Source organism: Carcharhinus amblyrhynchos, chromosome 3 (assembly GCF_965287045.1).
Source record: "Carcharhinus amblyrhynchos chromosome 3, sCarAmb.v2.hapA, whole genome shotgun sequence".
NCBI lineage: Eukaryota > Metazoa > Chordata > Chondrichthyes > Carcharhiniformes > Carcharhinidae > Carcharhinus > Carcharhinus amblyrhynchos.
The window spans coordinates 58,825,461-58,840,419 of NC_137326.1; the positions used below are offsets into that span (position 1 = coordinate 58,825,461).

The window sequence follows — 14,959 nt, forward strand, 5'->3', positions numbered from 1 at the left end:
CAAATAGTTCCTACTTCATCACTCTGCTCTCAATAATATGCAAAGTGCAGGAATGCTTCCTACTAAACAGACTGAGTCCCACCCTGGAAGTAGCAACGCCCTTCCACTCTCCAACAAGCAGGTATTCAATAGGCTGCAACTGCTCTGAGCAGGTCCTGACACTGACTTCACCTATTGAGGCCAGTTGCAGAAAGGCCTGAAGATAGGAACTGCCTTTGTACACTTATCCTGTGCTTATGACACAGTGTCATGCTCAATTATGCTGCTGAAACTCTCCAAAATCATCTGTTATGTGAAAACACTGCAACCATTCAACTCCATTATCAGCAACCACCATTCCATGTGCACTTTGGAGATCAACAACATAATCGACAACAGACTTCCACAGAAATCCGTCCTCACTCTGGCCTTCTTCAACATATATGGCACTGAACTCCCTCCCACAAAGTCATGACTTTTCATATATGCTGACAACTTGGCCCTGACTTTCCAGGTTACAGAGCTCCAGGACAATGAGAACACGCTGACTGAAGATTCAAGTTCTCTGGAAATCTACTTCAAAAAATGGAGACTTCAACCAAACACTGCCAAGACTGGAGTTCCAGCCTTCCACTTGAACAATTCGAAGGAGCTTTTCAGGTTTAATTTTGCAGTCAACCACTTACCTATGCATCACTCTTGACAGTACACTCAGTGACACCTGCAGAACACCAAAGGCAAGAGAAAGATGAGAGTGAACCTGTGATGGAAACTGATGAGTACTACCTTGTCCAGCAGAGCCAAAACACAATGCAGTGTTTCATTGCGCTTGTCCAACCAACAACAGGAGCTGCTACACAAACCTGATAGACATCCACCTCTGGGAAATTGTGAGGATTATATCTGGGAGATTGAAACTAATGCAGCTTGAGTTGTTTCCTGTGCTAACACACATTGACCTTCCCAATGTCCACAAAAAGAACACCCTCCTCAAAGAACACCACTAGCTGATAAATAACAATGTGTCCCATTTACACAGGACCTCACACACTCATCTGAGATCCTACAGCCCCTATTGGAACCCCTTCTACACCCTACAAACTGATGACGGCCCAATATCACACTTCTTGGTTGACTATAAACTGCCCTCAGTAAAACATTCCAGTGACTATTGTAAGAACAAGAGTGTGCCATCCAACTACTCAATCTGAGGGAATGGTGGTATAGGTTCATGGCTGATCTAAAACTTAACTCCATCTACCTACCTTGGTTTCATAATTCTTAATCCCCTTGCCTAACTGGAATCTATCAATCTCAGTTTTGACATTTACAGTGGTGATGGTCTCAAGTTACTTTTGAATCTGTAACAATTATTATGTCTAGTCTTTAATCACAGTAAAAAGTCTGACAACACCAGGTTTTAGTCCAACCGATTTATTTGATAGTAAACTCACTAGCTTTCCGGTTAGCCCCTTTGTCAGGTGAATGGAGAGTTCTGGCCTCAGGCAGAGCATATAAAGCACAGACAGTTTACAGATTACTGATTAGAATGCGAATCTTTATACCTAACCTGCTGTTCAAGTCTTAAAGTGGCTAACAATGTGAGTGGAAGGAGCACTGATCACAGGTTGAAGAGATGTGTATTGTCTCCAGACAGTACAGTAAGTGAGGTTTTGCAAACCCAGGCAAGACTTTATCAAATAAATCAGTTGGACTGAAACCTGGTGTTGTCAGACTTTTTACTGTGTTCACCCCAGTCCAACGCCGGCATATCCACATCATGACTACTAGTCTTTAATCAACAGAGTTTCTTCAGACCTTCAGGTAATGCTAGTTTCTGTGCTATTTTCAATAAAAGGAATAAAGCCTAAAAGCTATCCCTAATTAACTTACGTTATGGGTTCCTATCTCTGTCAAATTAGTATTCCTATGCTAAAATCATACAGAGTAATTTCTGGTATATTCTACTATCCCTAATCAACAGCCATGAATACTGTGTTATTTTTCCCTCTTCACAAGGTACTATGCATTGGACCAACTGGAACAGGAAAGACCCTTACAATCTCTGACAAGCTTCTTAAAAAGATGCACCCCGATTATATCTCTCATTTTCTGATATTTTCAGCTCGTACATCTGCTAATCAAACACAGGACTTTATTGATAGTAAACTTGATAAGAGGTGAGTTTGTTGATAAACAGCTGACAGTGCTGTAGAAATGGAAGAGTTCCGCAGATTTTGACAGCCCAGTAAATCACTGAAAAAGTGACAATTTCTGAAATCATAGATCACAAACTGGACGATTGAGTTTCCAATATTTTCTGATGCCACCCTCTTTAGAATACAGAAGGTGAATGCATCATTTATGGATTAGTATGCACGTGATCCAGCATTATTTTGCACTGCATTATAAGTCCGCCAGTACTGAATTGTCTATTAGTCATTGTAACGTAATTACACCCTTATCACGTGTGTGAATTTCTTGTTTCATTTCTTTTTTAAATTTTTATTCCATTCTTAAAGTTACAAAACCAATGTGCAGAATGGACAAGGCATGCCCTTAATTCTTGTTTGTTCCAAAAACCAATTAAAGTTCAAATTGAATCCAATTCATAGTCCCCATAAAAGAAACGTACAAGATCCAAGCTGCCAGGAAAAGGCATTGCATCTGATCTTGGGCTTGATCTGACTCTTGACTTAGCCAAAAGGCCAAGAAGTGCATTGCTGCCAGGTGACTTTGGTTTCATCCCCATCAGTTATTGATTTGTCCTGTCATCACAGGAAGCATGTTATTGTTCATGAGAGGGTGCAGAAGTGACCAATTAAGATAATCCTGTAATGTTGACTTGATATTGAGCTCCTATTTTGTGCAGCTGCATACTTTTAAGACGAGCAGGTTGGAAGACACATTTTAACTGACTGCTGTCGATCTTGGTGAGGTTAGTAAGCATATTGTTTCAGTGTTGATAGTTCATTAGATGGCAATTCCATCATCATGCTATTATGCCTGTGTTCCCAGTAGGTATCATCTTACTACTACATTGCCAATATATTGGCTACGTTATCTTAGCCTGCCTATACAAAGGAAACCTTGAAATAGTCAGGGATGGAGATATTGACCTGAAAATCATTCCCAAACATCTGACATTTGGCATTAAATTTCATATACTTCAGACCAGTGAGCTGTGAGCATCTAGCAAATTCCTCTAGACACCTCACTAGTGAAGCAGATTTCAATTTTGGATGCTACATCACAGGCAGAGAATTCAGTTGGATCTTGAATGTAAGAATAAACAGTCAAAAAGGAGGAGAATGCCCAAGAGGAGGGTATGAGGATAAATGATCGGGAAGGGGAGGAGAGTGACTAAGCGAGTGATGCAATTGAATCTAGGGGCAGGTGGTGAGCTGTGACCAAAAGCAGTCTGTGCATTTCATGTGGAACAGGGAGGAACACACTACACCTCCCAGCTCGACATTAAGGTAACTTGTTTTTTATTGCTCTTTGGTGGCAACCTGCACTGGCCCTTGCTGGTCAGGTCACACATAAACCAATTTTACAAAGGGGCCCTCAAATATCACCTCCTGTGTGGAGTATGCCCATTGTATTAAACACTGTATCACCAATTCTATGCTTGTAAGAGGATGCAGCGTAATTGAATTTCTTGTCCATCCTCTCTCTGATATGGAACAATTATCAGGAAACTTTGAGTGTTAATACCACCTAGATGGTCGCACTAAGTTAGAACCTTGGGCTAGAAGGTGTTCTTTAGTGGTAGTGAAAAACAGGTAATAATGAATCAGCAGCCTCTGTGATTATCTTTTCCATTGACTTTAGGCTTATTGCACCAAGGAGTATTTATTTTTACTTGTTCTAAAATATTCACATTCCTAACTTTATGATTTTTGTTATCAGACGCAAAGGTGTGTATGGACCACCACTTGGAAAGTATTTTATATTTTTCATTGATGATCTGAATATGCCAGCTCTTGAGACATATGGAGCCCAGCCTCCTATTGAAATCTTACGGCAGTGGATGGATCATAATGGCTGGTATGACAGGAAAATGATAGGTATGCCTGTGGTGTTTTTATTATTGCTTTTCATGTATTTGTCCTTCTGTCTGCTCTATATAGTGCAAACTCTCACTGGCCAAGGTTTTTTACTTCCCACTCCTAGACCTGCACTTTTTTGAAAATTAAAATTAAGGTGTGAGAAGTGGCAGGCGGAGGATATGGAGCATCCTGCCTGAATGTCATCTTCGTAACATTCAAGGAATTAATTTTGCATGGTGATATAGAACTTGAGTATTGTTGAAAAAAGAGACAGCTTTCAAAGCTTTTCATCTCTTACTCATCAGGACAGATGCAAGAATGCTACATTTCAAAGTGAGCAACAATTTATACAGCATGGGGAAAGGATGCTGATTGGTCAAAGTATTGCCATGTGAAATGCACCAGGGAACCATAGTCCTCCAGGCTATAGTTCTCTGATGCATTCTCCAATGGGAAACCTCAACCAATCAGAGTCAACTTGTGAGCCAATCTTTTCTCATTCTGTATAAATTATTGTTTCCTTACAAACTTGGCCTGATGAGTGCATCATTTTGCACTGATGAGTGCAAATTAAAATCTTTGACAGCATGTGTCTTTTTTAGCAGTATTCAAGGAATTGTGGAAAATATTGAGTTGGTGCCAACCCTGCTGCTGCTTTATTATTTCAAACAGATGATCAATTTTCCTGTGATCTGTGCCTTGTGGTTTCATCCCGGAGACTTCTGAAGAACATGCCGATGGACCTTGTAATTGGAAGCCTCATAGGTTGAGGGTTCAGAGGGGGACGCTGGGGATCTAACAGTATCAAAGGTCTTTGAGTTCCAGTGTTACTGAGGCTGGTTCCTTAGCCATCTAAAGATAAAAGGCCTGATTAAAGTAGCTGTGGGTGGTAATGGGACAGGAAGGGAGCCCTAAACCTTCAGCAATTATAACTGCATGCCTGTCCATTCTTGGGAAGTGAATTGGGTTAAAGTCACTTTATTAGATTCAGCAAAAATATTTACAGACTGGTTTGGCACATTGCTGAAGATAGATTAGACATAAGGTTTTCTGGGAAGAGCAGCAGAGATAGCTTGGAAAAAGCTCAAATCTGATCAGGTAGCAGATTTGCAAGCTTTAAATTGATAGGAATACATTTGGATGTAATTTTGGATGAAATGCTTTGCTTATATAATGCACATGATCTCTTGTTGCAGGAACCTTTAGGAAGCTATTGGATATCAACTTTGTGTGTGCCATGGGGCCACCGGGTGGAGGAAGGAACCCAATTACTGCACGATACACACGTCATTTCAATTATCTATCCTTTACTGAAATGGATGACAGCAGCAAACTGAAGATATTTTCTACCATCTTGAATAGTTGGCTGAGTGAGTTCCTTGGACAGAAATTATCTCACTTTCACCATTCGGTGCATATATATTAGTAGGTCATTTAATCTAACTTTGGGGTTAAGGAGTGATGGCAGAGAAACTGGCCTATGAGAGGTAGAAAAATAGAAACACTGGGTAGGATTTTCTGATCATGCTCACCCCAAGACCGGAAAATCCTGCCTGAGGTCAATGGGCCTTTGCATGGGCCTGTCCTGCCTGCTACAATACCCGAGGCAGGCAAGACATGAAAATTGCATCCAAAAAGTTTTAAAATACTGAAGGAAGCCATTTGACACATTGTGCCTATGCTAGTTCTTCTTAAGAGCTATCCAACTGGTCCATTATTCTGCTCTTTCTGCATTGTGTTACAATATTAGCCCCTTCAAGTATTTATCTTTTGAAAACTATTATTGAATGGTTTTCAGACAGTGCAGTCCAGATCACATTTACAGGATATAATTTCTGAGTTCCCCAGCATCGGATCTGGGGGATACCCCTGTTGGAGGAATTGAACAAACTGAGTCTTCAGAGACCATGTAAGACTTCAGCAAAAATGGCTTTATTCAACATGCATGAGAGAGAGCAGAACTTGGAGCTATAATTCCAGCTTGCTTCCGAGCTACTCTGCTAATCGTAGGTTCTTACATATTCTTATACCTTTTCGCATTATAACTTGCTACCTTTTGATTAAGGTCATCAGATTGTTTCGATCACATTATGCTGATCCATTGTCCTGTGTACTTTAACTTTAATTGTTTTCTGGACATATTCTGTCTATCTGTTTACGCTATCAAAGCATTGTGTTTGTCAAACCAATTTTGATTGTGTTAATTGTCCCTATATCTCTGATATTTGATTAGTTTTCCAGAGGACAGTGGCTTCTCTAGATATTATAGAGCCTTGATAAACTTTTGATTCTTATTGTTTCTGTAACCTCAGAAAGATCTCACCTAGAGTGTAACTATGTTAGTGCTATTTGGTATATGGTAATTTGTCGTGTTTGCCCACAGTGAATGTGAATACTATAATCAGGCTATTTATTTAAACCTTTCCATTCATTCTTCTCCTGCTGCAGCCCACACTCCCTGGGTTTGTCCTACTACAACCCCAAATATGTGCTGGAGAATCCCTGTCAAAAGATCACTTGTAAATATTTCAATTGGAATTACCCAGAAGTTCTGACTTCTTAACAATTGCCCTGTGCTGGGAGCCATCCAAACATGCAATTTAAATTGCAAACTTTGGGTAATTCCACCAGGGTTACACCAATATTTACCCAGAAATAGGTAATTAAATTAAACGTCTTCTAACTCCAAAGAACTATTGCAAACATCCAGACTGACACCTGACATCCATAGGACTTAACCCACACCCAGTGACTACCATTCCCTCTTCCCGCATAGTTTTGCACACCATTGCAATCCATATGGAATTTCTGTGGCCCCAATCTGTGATCAGCATCCTACCCACCATGGATCTGACCTGACCTGAGGCCTGAGAACCTGAACTGACCCACGCTGACCCAACCAGATCTCCGCCCCAAGTTCCCACCCTGAACTCTGACCCCAACCTAACCATTCTCTGATCCCCCTTCCTCTGATCCCCTGACCTTTGAACCCATGACCTCTGATCCCTCTACCCCATCCCCATCTCCAATCCCCCACCATGCAAATCCCATGCACTTACCTTTTCTCTGGTCTGTCAGTTTCATTGGGCCTTTACCTTCTTTATGGCAACTAATGTGGTTAAAAAAGGGGCATGGCCTTCTTGAATCCACCAGCACTGGGCTATGTTGGGACCTGCAAGAAATCTTTTGATGCAGACTCCATACAATGAGCTATGATGGACACAGGTTACCTGGCAAGGGTGAAACCATAATTATCCAGGTGGCATGGTGGCACAGTGACTAGCACTGCTGCCTGACAGCACCAGGCACCTGGGTTTGATTCCTGCCTTGGGTCATTGGCTGTGTGGAGTTTGCACTTTTTCTCCTTGTCTGTGTGGGTTTCTTCCCACAGTTCAAAAGACATGCTGGTTAAGTGCATTGGTCATCTTAAATTCTCCCTCCGTGTACCCAAACAGGCGCTAGAATGTGGCAACGAGGGGATTTTCACAGTAACCTCATTGCAGTGTTAAAGTAAGCCGACGTGTGACTAATAAATAAATAAACTTCAAAATGCACTTCTGGTGAGCGAATGCCTTGCAGGGGTGAAACCAAGATCATGCAGTGAACTCCCAGGCTAAGGTAGAGTCAATGATCAGGGTAGCCACTAAGGATTAATCAAAGCATTGCCTGATGCATTTTTTCAAAGTCATCTTGGCCTTTTGGCTCAGATGAAGTGTCGGATCAAGCTCAAGATGGGGTTCAATGCCTCATCTCGTCAGCTTGGATCTTGTTTGTCTCCTTTGTGGAAACCATGAATTAGATTCAATTGGTATTTTGAATTGAATAAAAAAAATCTTTTAATTCCAGCGATTGCTTGGAAAGTAAAGTGACATTAACAAACTTGTATCATAAACAGTTAATAAACTCTAAAATGGATCAATTTTGGTAGGAAAATCAGAAACATCACTTTACAGAAAATAAGGAACTGAATAAGGTAGGAGAGAAAGGGGATCTAGGAACACAGGTGAATAAATTATCAAAAACAGATCAGCAAAGCAATTAAAAATGCTTCCAAAAACTGGGATTTATTTCGAAGGGTATCTAATTCAAAAGTAGCAAAGTTACGTTAAATTTGACTAGGACTCTGGTCAGGATGCAATTAGAGTATTGACACAGTTCTGGCCTCCAAGACATAAAAAAAACTTAGAAGGACTGGAGAAAATGCAAAAAAAGATTTGCAAGTATGATACCAGAATGATGGGGCATGGACTTCACTGGCTGGCCAGTATTTATTGCCCGTTCCTAATTGCCCTTGGAGAGCAGTTGAGAGTCAATCACATCGCTGTGGCTCTGGAGTCGCATGTAGGTCAAACCAGGTAAGGACAGCAGATTTCCTTCCCTAAAGGACATTAGTGAACCAGATGAGTTTTTCTGACAATCGACAATGGGTTTTATAGCATTGATAACCACTTAATTCCAGATTTTTTTTTTATTGAATTCAACTTAAATATCTGCCATGGTGGGATTTAAACCCTGGGTCCACAGAACATCAGCTGAGTTTCTGGATTAATAGTCTAGCAATAATACGAGTAGGCCATTGCCTTTCCTAGATTGTAATAGTCTGTTTTTTTTAGAATTGAGAACACTTGGAGGAGACCTGATAGCAGTCTTCAAAATTCTGAATAGATTGGTCAGGATATATGTGGAAAACCAGGAGGCATAAATACAAGATAGTTGCTAATAATTCCAAGGCGAAAATTAGGAGAAATGTCTTCACCTTGAGAACAGTTAAAACATTGAACTAATGTCCACAGATAGTGGAGGCAAATAGCTTAAATGTTTTCAAAAGGAAATTAAACAAGTGTATAGTGGAAAATGGAGTAGAAAAATATGTTGAAGACTAAAATAAGGCAGGTGAAATAGAAGGAGACGCGTATAGAATATACAACCTAATTATGTAACAACAAAGAAGAACACAAATACATTGGAATACTGTGTATTCTAGTAAGATTTGAAATTGTTCTTTCTCACTTTAGAACTTGGTTTGAGCCAACCAGATTATGTTTCTCTCTCTCCACTTAAATTTCTGTGTAAAATTAGTCTGAGGCATTTTCTACCCAGTTCCTCATGGATGTGAGTGCATATCACATAACAACTAATTTGGCACAATATGGTGCCACATTACTGTTCAGACGGGCTAAGCGGATGGCTGATGTATGGAACTAGAATTCTGATATATTAAGGCATTGAAAAGAATGAAAGATGCCCTACCTATGACTGACCTGGGAATGGCCAATCAAGACACTGGGTCTAAAGTGAGGAAACATTCAATTCTCGATATTAACATCCCTTTCTTTGATCATCGCAGATACATATGAAACTGAAATACTTTTCTGTGCTTTGTCAGATTAAAACAGGGTAGATGATGGATCTTAAGTCTGTATTGATGTGAGAGCATTAAATATATAATTTCACAACCCTGTCATTTCTCAGCTCACTAAGCACAGTGGTCTTACACTGAGATAGTTAAAGCACTGGCTGTTTTGTATTCAAATCAAATTTTTAAAATACCAGGCCTGTAAAGATTATATATTTTATAACAATAGTTTAAATTTCTAAAACTTAATCACTCAATGAAATGAAATTGAAAATTGGGTATGGTGGTCGGATAAATTTCAAAATTACTTCAAAAAAAATCAATTGTGCTGGCCACATCCAAATAGTTCATCTGTACTCTCATTGAGTAATGAAGAGTGGGATTTTACAGCCTTGAGTGAGACCGGGAATTCCTGCCTGAGGAAAACAGACATTTCCGTTGTCTGCCCCTCGTCCACTCTGATTCCGTGGTGGCGAGGCAGTAGAATTCCAGCAATACTGTGAGACTTAGTATGTAATTTTTACACAGACAAAGTGATGGGATGCAAGAAAGGACTTTGAGATTGCTTAAGGAAATTCAGTATCCTAGATAGTTGTGCTTCCATGGCTGCATTAATTTTATCTGTACCCAGTGATCTCCTTCAGCTCCAATCCAAGAGATTGTGAGTTTAATGTGAAGATTTACATGGGATGGATGGACATAGATGCATCTGTCGGACCCATCTGTCCATTTCTTCTAAAGACTCTAATTTTCACCCACCCTGTGGAAGAAGGAATTTGAGGATCATCCAAGAACCATTTCCTGATTATAACCATATGATCCTTAAACTCCCAGTGAGGTGACTGCTCCAAATAAAAAATGCTTTCAGAAGGTTTTGGTTTGTGCTTACTCAATGTTATAGTTGAGACAGAACACCAGATTCCCTACACTATCAGGACAGGAACTCCTGTTTTGGGTGTCGCTCACTCTTATGACAGCCATCATTTTACTTGTAAGAAGAAAATTCGTAGCCTTGCCATTGTTTAGGCAATGTCCCAATACAGGTTTAAATTTTGGCAACCAAGCTATGTTAAAGGAAGGGTAATTTATTTTCACAGGTAATGCTGAAGAGGTGAAACATCTAAATGAACCACTTGTTGCTGCAACAATCGAAGTATATTCCACCATAACTTCACAGCTGCTTCCAACCCCTGCCAAGTCACACTACACCTTCAATCTGCGTGATCTGTCAAAGGTCTTCCAGGGGATACTCATGGCTGAATCTGCTAATACTCAGGTACATTTAAGCTATGGCTCTTGTTATAAAGTGGAGATTGATTCCCCCTCTGAGAATTAACACCAAAATACCCAAAGAGGATTACCTCGCCTTATCAGTAAAATGTGTGCATGAAATGGTGTGACCTGCCCTAAATACAAAATAAATCCCTGTCTCTTACTCTAAAATCAACATGTAGCAATTTATTTATCTAACTAACAGTGAACAAACTAACTAAATTATTAACAAACTGAATAAATCCTTTCTAACTATTAACTATTCCTGAATAAAACAAGATTCTAATGGTATGCTGTTCAAATAAATACAATTCCCACTCATTAGCAAAATAGAATTTAGTCACTCTCTAAATTACAACCAAGTTTTGTGTCTTTCAGAATATTCTGGGCTTTCTCTGTTGATTCTTCTATCTGGAACTTCTTTCTTCTTTGGTACCTTCGTTATCTAAATGGTGCCTTCTCTAAGACATAGATGAAGCTATGAGAGCCATCGATCCTCTCTCAGGAAAGAGTTGAGATCTGATAACTTTGGCAGGTGGCAGTTGCTCTTTATTGCACTGCCCCCTTTTTTTATACCTGTGATGACATATCAATATTTCCCACAATAAGATTGGCCCTAGGTTGTCAAAATCATCAGATTTAAATTAAATAAGCTTTTGGTATCCAAATGCCTGATACAAATTGAATAGCTAAATTCAAAAGCCTGTTGTCTTGGTAAAGATTGCTGCTTTGTCTTTCAATAGTAATATTTCAGTTTGGGGCTCTCTATGTACTGACGTTTTTTAAAATCTCTAAGCACAGAAAAAGCACCACCTTTTAAGGGGACTATGCAATGTTTTCCCTCCTCACAATTTAACAATTTCACCGTTTTTACAAATACCAATTTCTAACTTCCTACCTCCCAATCTACAATTACTCTTCCCAACTACATTACACTCTAAAGATCAACCCTTTCTTACCTCCTGTACTTGGCTCATTCAGGTTTCAAATCTCAAATCTCTATGAAAAATTTATTTTTAATATTAATTCTTGTGATACCTTCCTCATTGGCAAAACTGACATTTATTGCCCAATCCTGTTTGCAGAAGTTGGTAGTGGGGTTTCTTCTTCAACTACTGCAGTCCATTTGATACAACTAAGTATCTTACAAGGCCACTTTATAGGTCCGTTAAGAGTCAGCTTGATTGGCAAGGAACTGGAATCATATGTAGGCCAGAATGCATAACGACAGCCAGCTACCTTACCTAGACCACATTCATGAACACAGTCCAATACCTTCATGGTTACTTTCATTGATAACTGCTTTTTATTTCTAGATATTTTTAAACCACATTCAAATTCTTAAACTGCCATGGTGACATTTAAATTCATGGCAACTGAATTACTAGTCCACTAACATAATTACTGCACTACTGTGTTCAAATCTTAGTGAATAAATTAATCCCTTTGGGCAATTTCTAACTTTCTGATTTAGTTGACAAAAGGATAATGCCCTTAGAATTAGTGCTTTCAATGGAGCTACTAGGTCGTCTAAACAGCACTTCAACCTTTTTTTCTTTAACTTTGTTCTTATAACCCAGATATTGCTGTTGGTATAGAATGTAATACCGGTGGCAACCAAGTGAAAAATGAACAGGAATTTCAGAAATGCAGTACACCACTGGTCAATTTCTGTTTTCCTCTCATGCCAAATTAGAAAACATAAGGTTAAATCTTACCAAAAATGGCAGAGTGTTGTTTATGGCAGAAACACCTTGGGTTTCTTTCTAGACCTTACGACGCTGCCAAAAAAATCAAGGGAGAGTGTTTCACATTGTCATACAGGGAAGGGTGGCCTCAACATGCTGGTAAAACCCAGTTGCACATCTTTAAAGGGCACCCCAATCCTAACCTGAGAAACCACCTCCCCGCCTCCCCCTGCCCATCATTGATGTCTCAGGGGATCTCCTTCCCAGCCCAATTGGCATTAGCATTTCTCTATCTCCCCCCGTCCTTCCCTCCTCTCTCTCTCCCCCTCACACACACACAGACTCACACACACGAAAGAAACAATTATAGCCCCATCCATTCCCCCCACCCCATCATTGGTCTCGGCCACTTGATGAATTCCCCGGCCCCCATGAGGCTCTCACTGAGCCTGCCCTTTGGCATGGTGCCAGCCTGGCAGTCTCAACCTATGGCAAGGGACAGTGCCAGAGGGCAGTGCCAGGCCGCTGTCAGGCCATATTCCTCTCCCCTGGCGGCTATACTTATCTTTGCGTCCCTAAGGAGAACCCCCACAGCAGGTTCACATGTTGTAAGCCACACCAACGTGATGGCAGGGGGTCAATATCTGGCGAGGGGCGGGTTAATAACAAAGAATAATATAGCACAGGAACATGCCCTTTGGCCCACCAAGCCTGTGTTGATATGTTGCCTTTCTAAACTAAAGATCTTTTGCCTCTGCACGGATAGTCTATTCACTGGATATTCCTGTATCTGTCAAGATGCCTCTTAAACGTTACTATTGTATCTGCTTCTACCACCTCCTCTGGCAGCTCATTCTAGACACTCACCACTCTGTAAAAAAAAACTCTCCTCTCACATCTCCTTTAATCTTTCACATTTTATTCAATACCTATGTCCCCTAGTAATTGACACTACTACCCTTGGAAAAAGATTCTGATTATCCACTTTATCCATTTCTCTCATAATTTGGTACTCTTCTATCAGTTCGCCTCTCAGCCTCTGATGTTCAAATGAAAACAAACTAAGTTTTGCCCAATCTCTCCTCATAGCTAGTACCCTCCAAACCAGGCAACGTCCTGGTAAATCTTTTCTGTACCTTCTCGAAAGCCTCCTCATCCTTCTGGTAGTGTGACAACCAGAACAGTACGCAATATTCCAAAGATAGCCTAACTAAGTTTCTACACAACTGTACCACATCTTGCTAATTTTTATACTCTATGCTGTGGCCAATGAAGGTAAGCATGCCATACGCCGCCTTGACCCATTATCCACTTGTGTTGCCACTTTCAGGGAACTATGAACCTCTACGCCTAGATCTCTCTATGTTAATGCTTCAAAGAGTTCTGCCATATACTTCCCTCCTGCATTAGACCTTCCAAAATGCATCACCTCACATTTGTCCAAATTAAATTCCATTTTCATTTCTCTGCCCAATATTCCGCTGTATCCTCTAGCAATCCTCCTGAGGCACCAAGCTCTTGAACCTTGTGACACTCAACTTGAAATGCCCTGCCTATCCCTAGTTTTTGCTTTCTGTCTGTTAACCAATATCCTGTATCGATGTTACCCCTAACTTCATGAGTGCTGACCTTTTGTGTGGCACCTTAAGATCCCTTTTGGAAATCCAGAGGAAGTGGGGAGTTGGATGGTGGTTTCTGCCCATGCTTTTGAGAGAAAAGAAGGCCAGGGGAGGCGGAATATCCAACAGGAGTCCCAAAACAGCTTTCATGTTGGCAGGATTTCCCATTGAGATTTCCCAGCTTGTCACCAATAATTCAATGGGAGTGCCATTGTGAAAGATCCCTATTAACATACATTAATATATACTTAATGACCTCACTGTATTAACCCCCCACATAGGGATAGCCTCCACCCCCGGGCATGTTGTAGATCAGCAGAGCTTACAACAGGACTTGGCAAACAGAGCCTGCCAGGAGTGCACAGGTAAAGACAGTCCCTCAGAGGCAAAGGATCATGCAGGAAACTGCTCCTGGGGAAGCAGTGCTGGGGGAGAAGGCGTACGCCAGCATTTTCATGTCCATAAGGTGGGAAGGTTTTTATTCTATCGTTATCTATTTGCACTATGAAAACAGCTTCCAATCTGTCAAGATCCAAGATAGCTCTGAATGAGCATGCTCTGCTGTGTGAAGTTTTGGGACCTGCCTTCCTAACTTTTTTGACTAAGACAGGAAAAGCAGGCAGTAGAGCCTTAGACAGTTGAGTAGAGCCAATGACTATACCCTGCTTTTCCCACCTGAGTTGACACTAAGTCAAAAAATGAGAAAGTTCTGTCCACTGCATCTACTGAATCACTAAAAGTTGGTTTGCAGGTGCAGCAGGTATTAAGAAGGCAATGGAATTTTGTTTTTCATTGCTAAAGGAATGGAGTGTAAAACAAGGAGATTATGTTGCAACTGTATAAGGTGTGATGAGGACATACCTGGAGTACTGTGTACAGTTTTAATCTTGTTACTTGAGAAAGGATATATTGGCACTTGAGGGGATGCAGAGGAAATTCACTAAGTTGATTTCAGAGTTGAGAGGGTTGGCTCCTGAGGAAAGACTAAATCAA

General features: G+C 40.5%; 1 protein-coding gene across 1 annotated transcript in view; it reads left to right on the plus strand.

Annotated features, from left to right (window-relative positions):
* dnah1 (dynein, axonemal, heavy chain 1) overlaps nt 1-14,959 on the plus strand; it is a 537,372-nt gene that overhangs the window by 336,822 nt on the left and 185,591 nt on the right. Inside the window, exons 44-47 of the mRNA XM_080184401.1 lie at nt 1,999-2,159; nt 3,892-4,049; nt 5,228-5,401; nt 10,485-10,663. Coding sequence (XP_080040527.1) covers nt 1,999-2,159; nt 3,892-4,049; nt 5,228-5,401; nt 10,485-10,663 — 672 coding nt within the window. The remainder of the gene's footprint in view (nt 1-1,998; nt 2,160-3,891; nt 4,050-5,227; nt 5,402-10,484; nt 10,664-14,959) is intronic.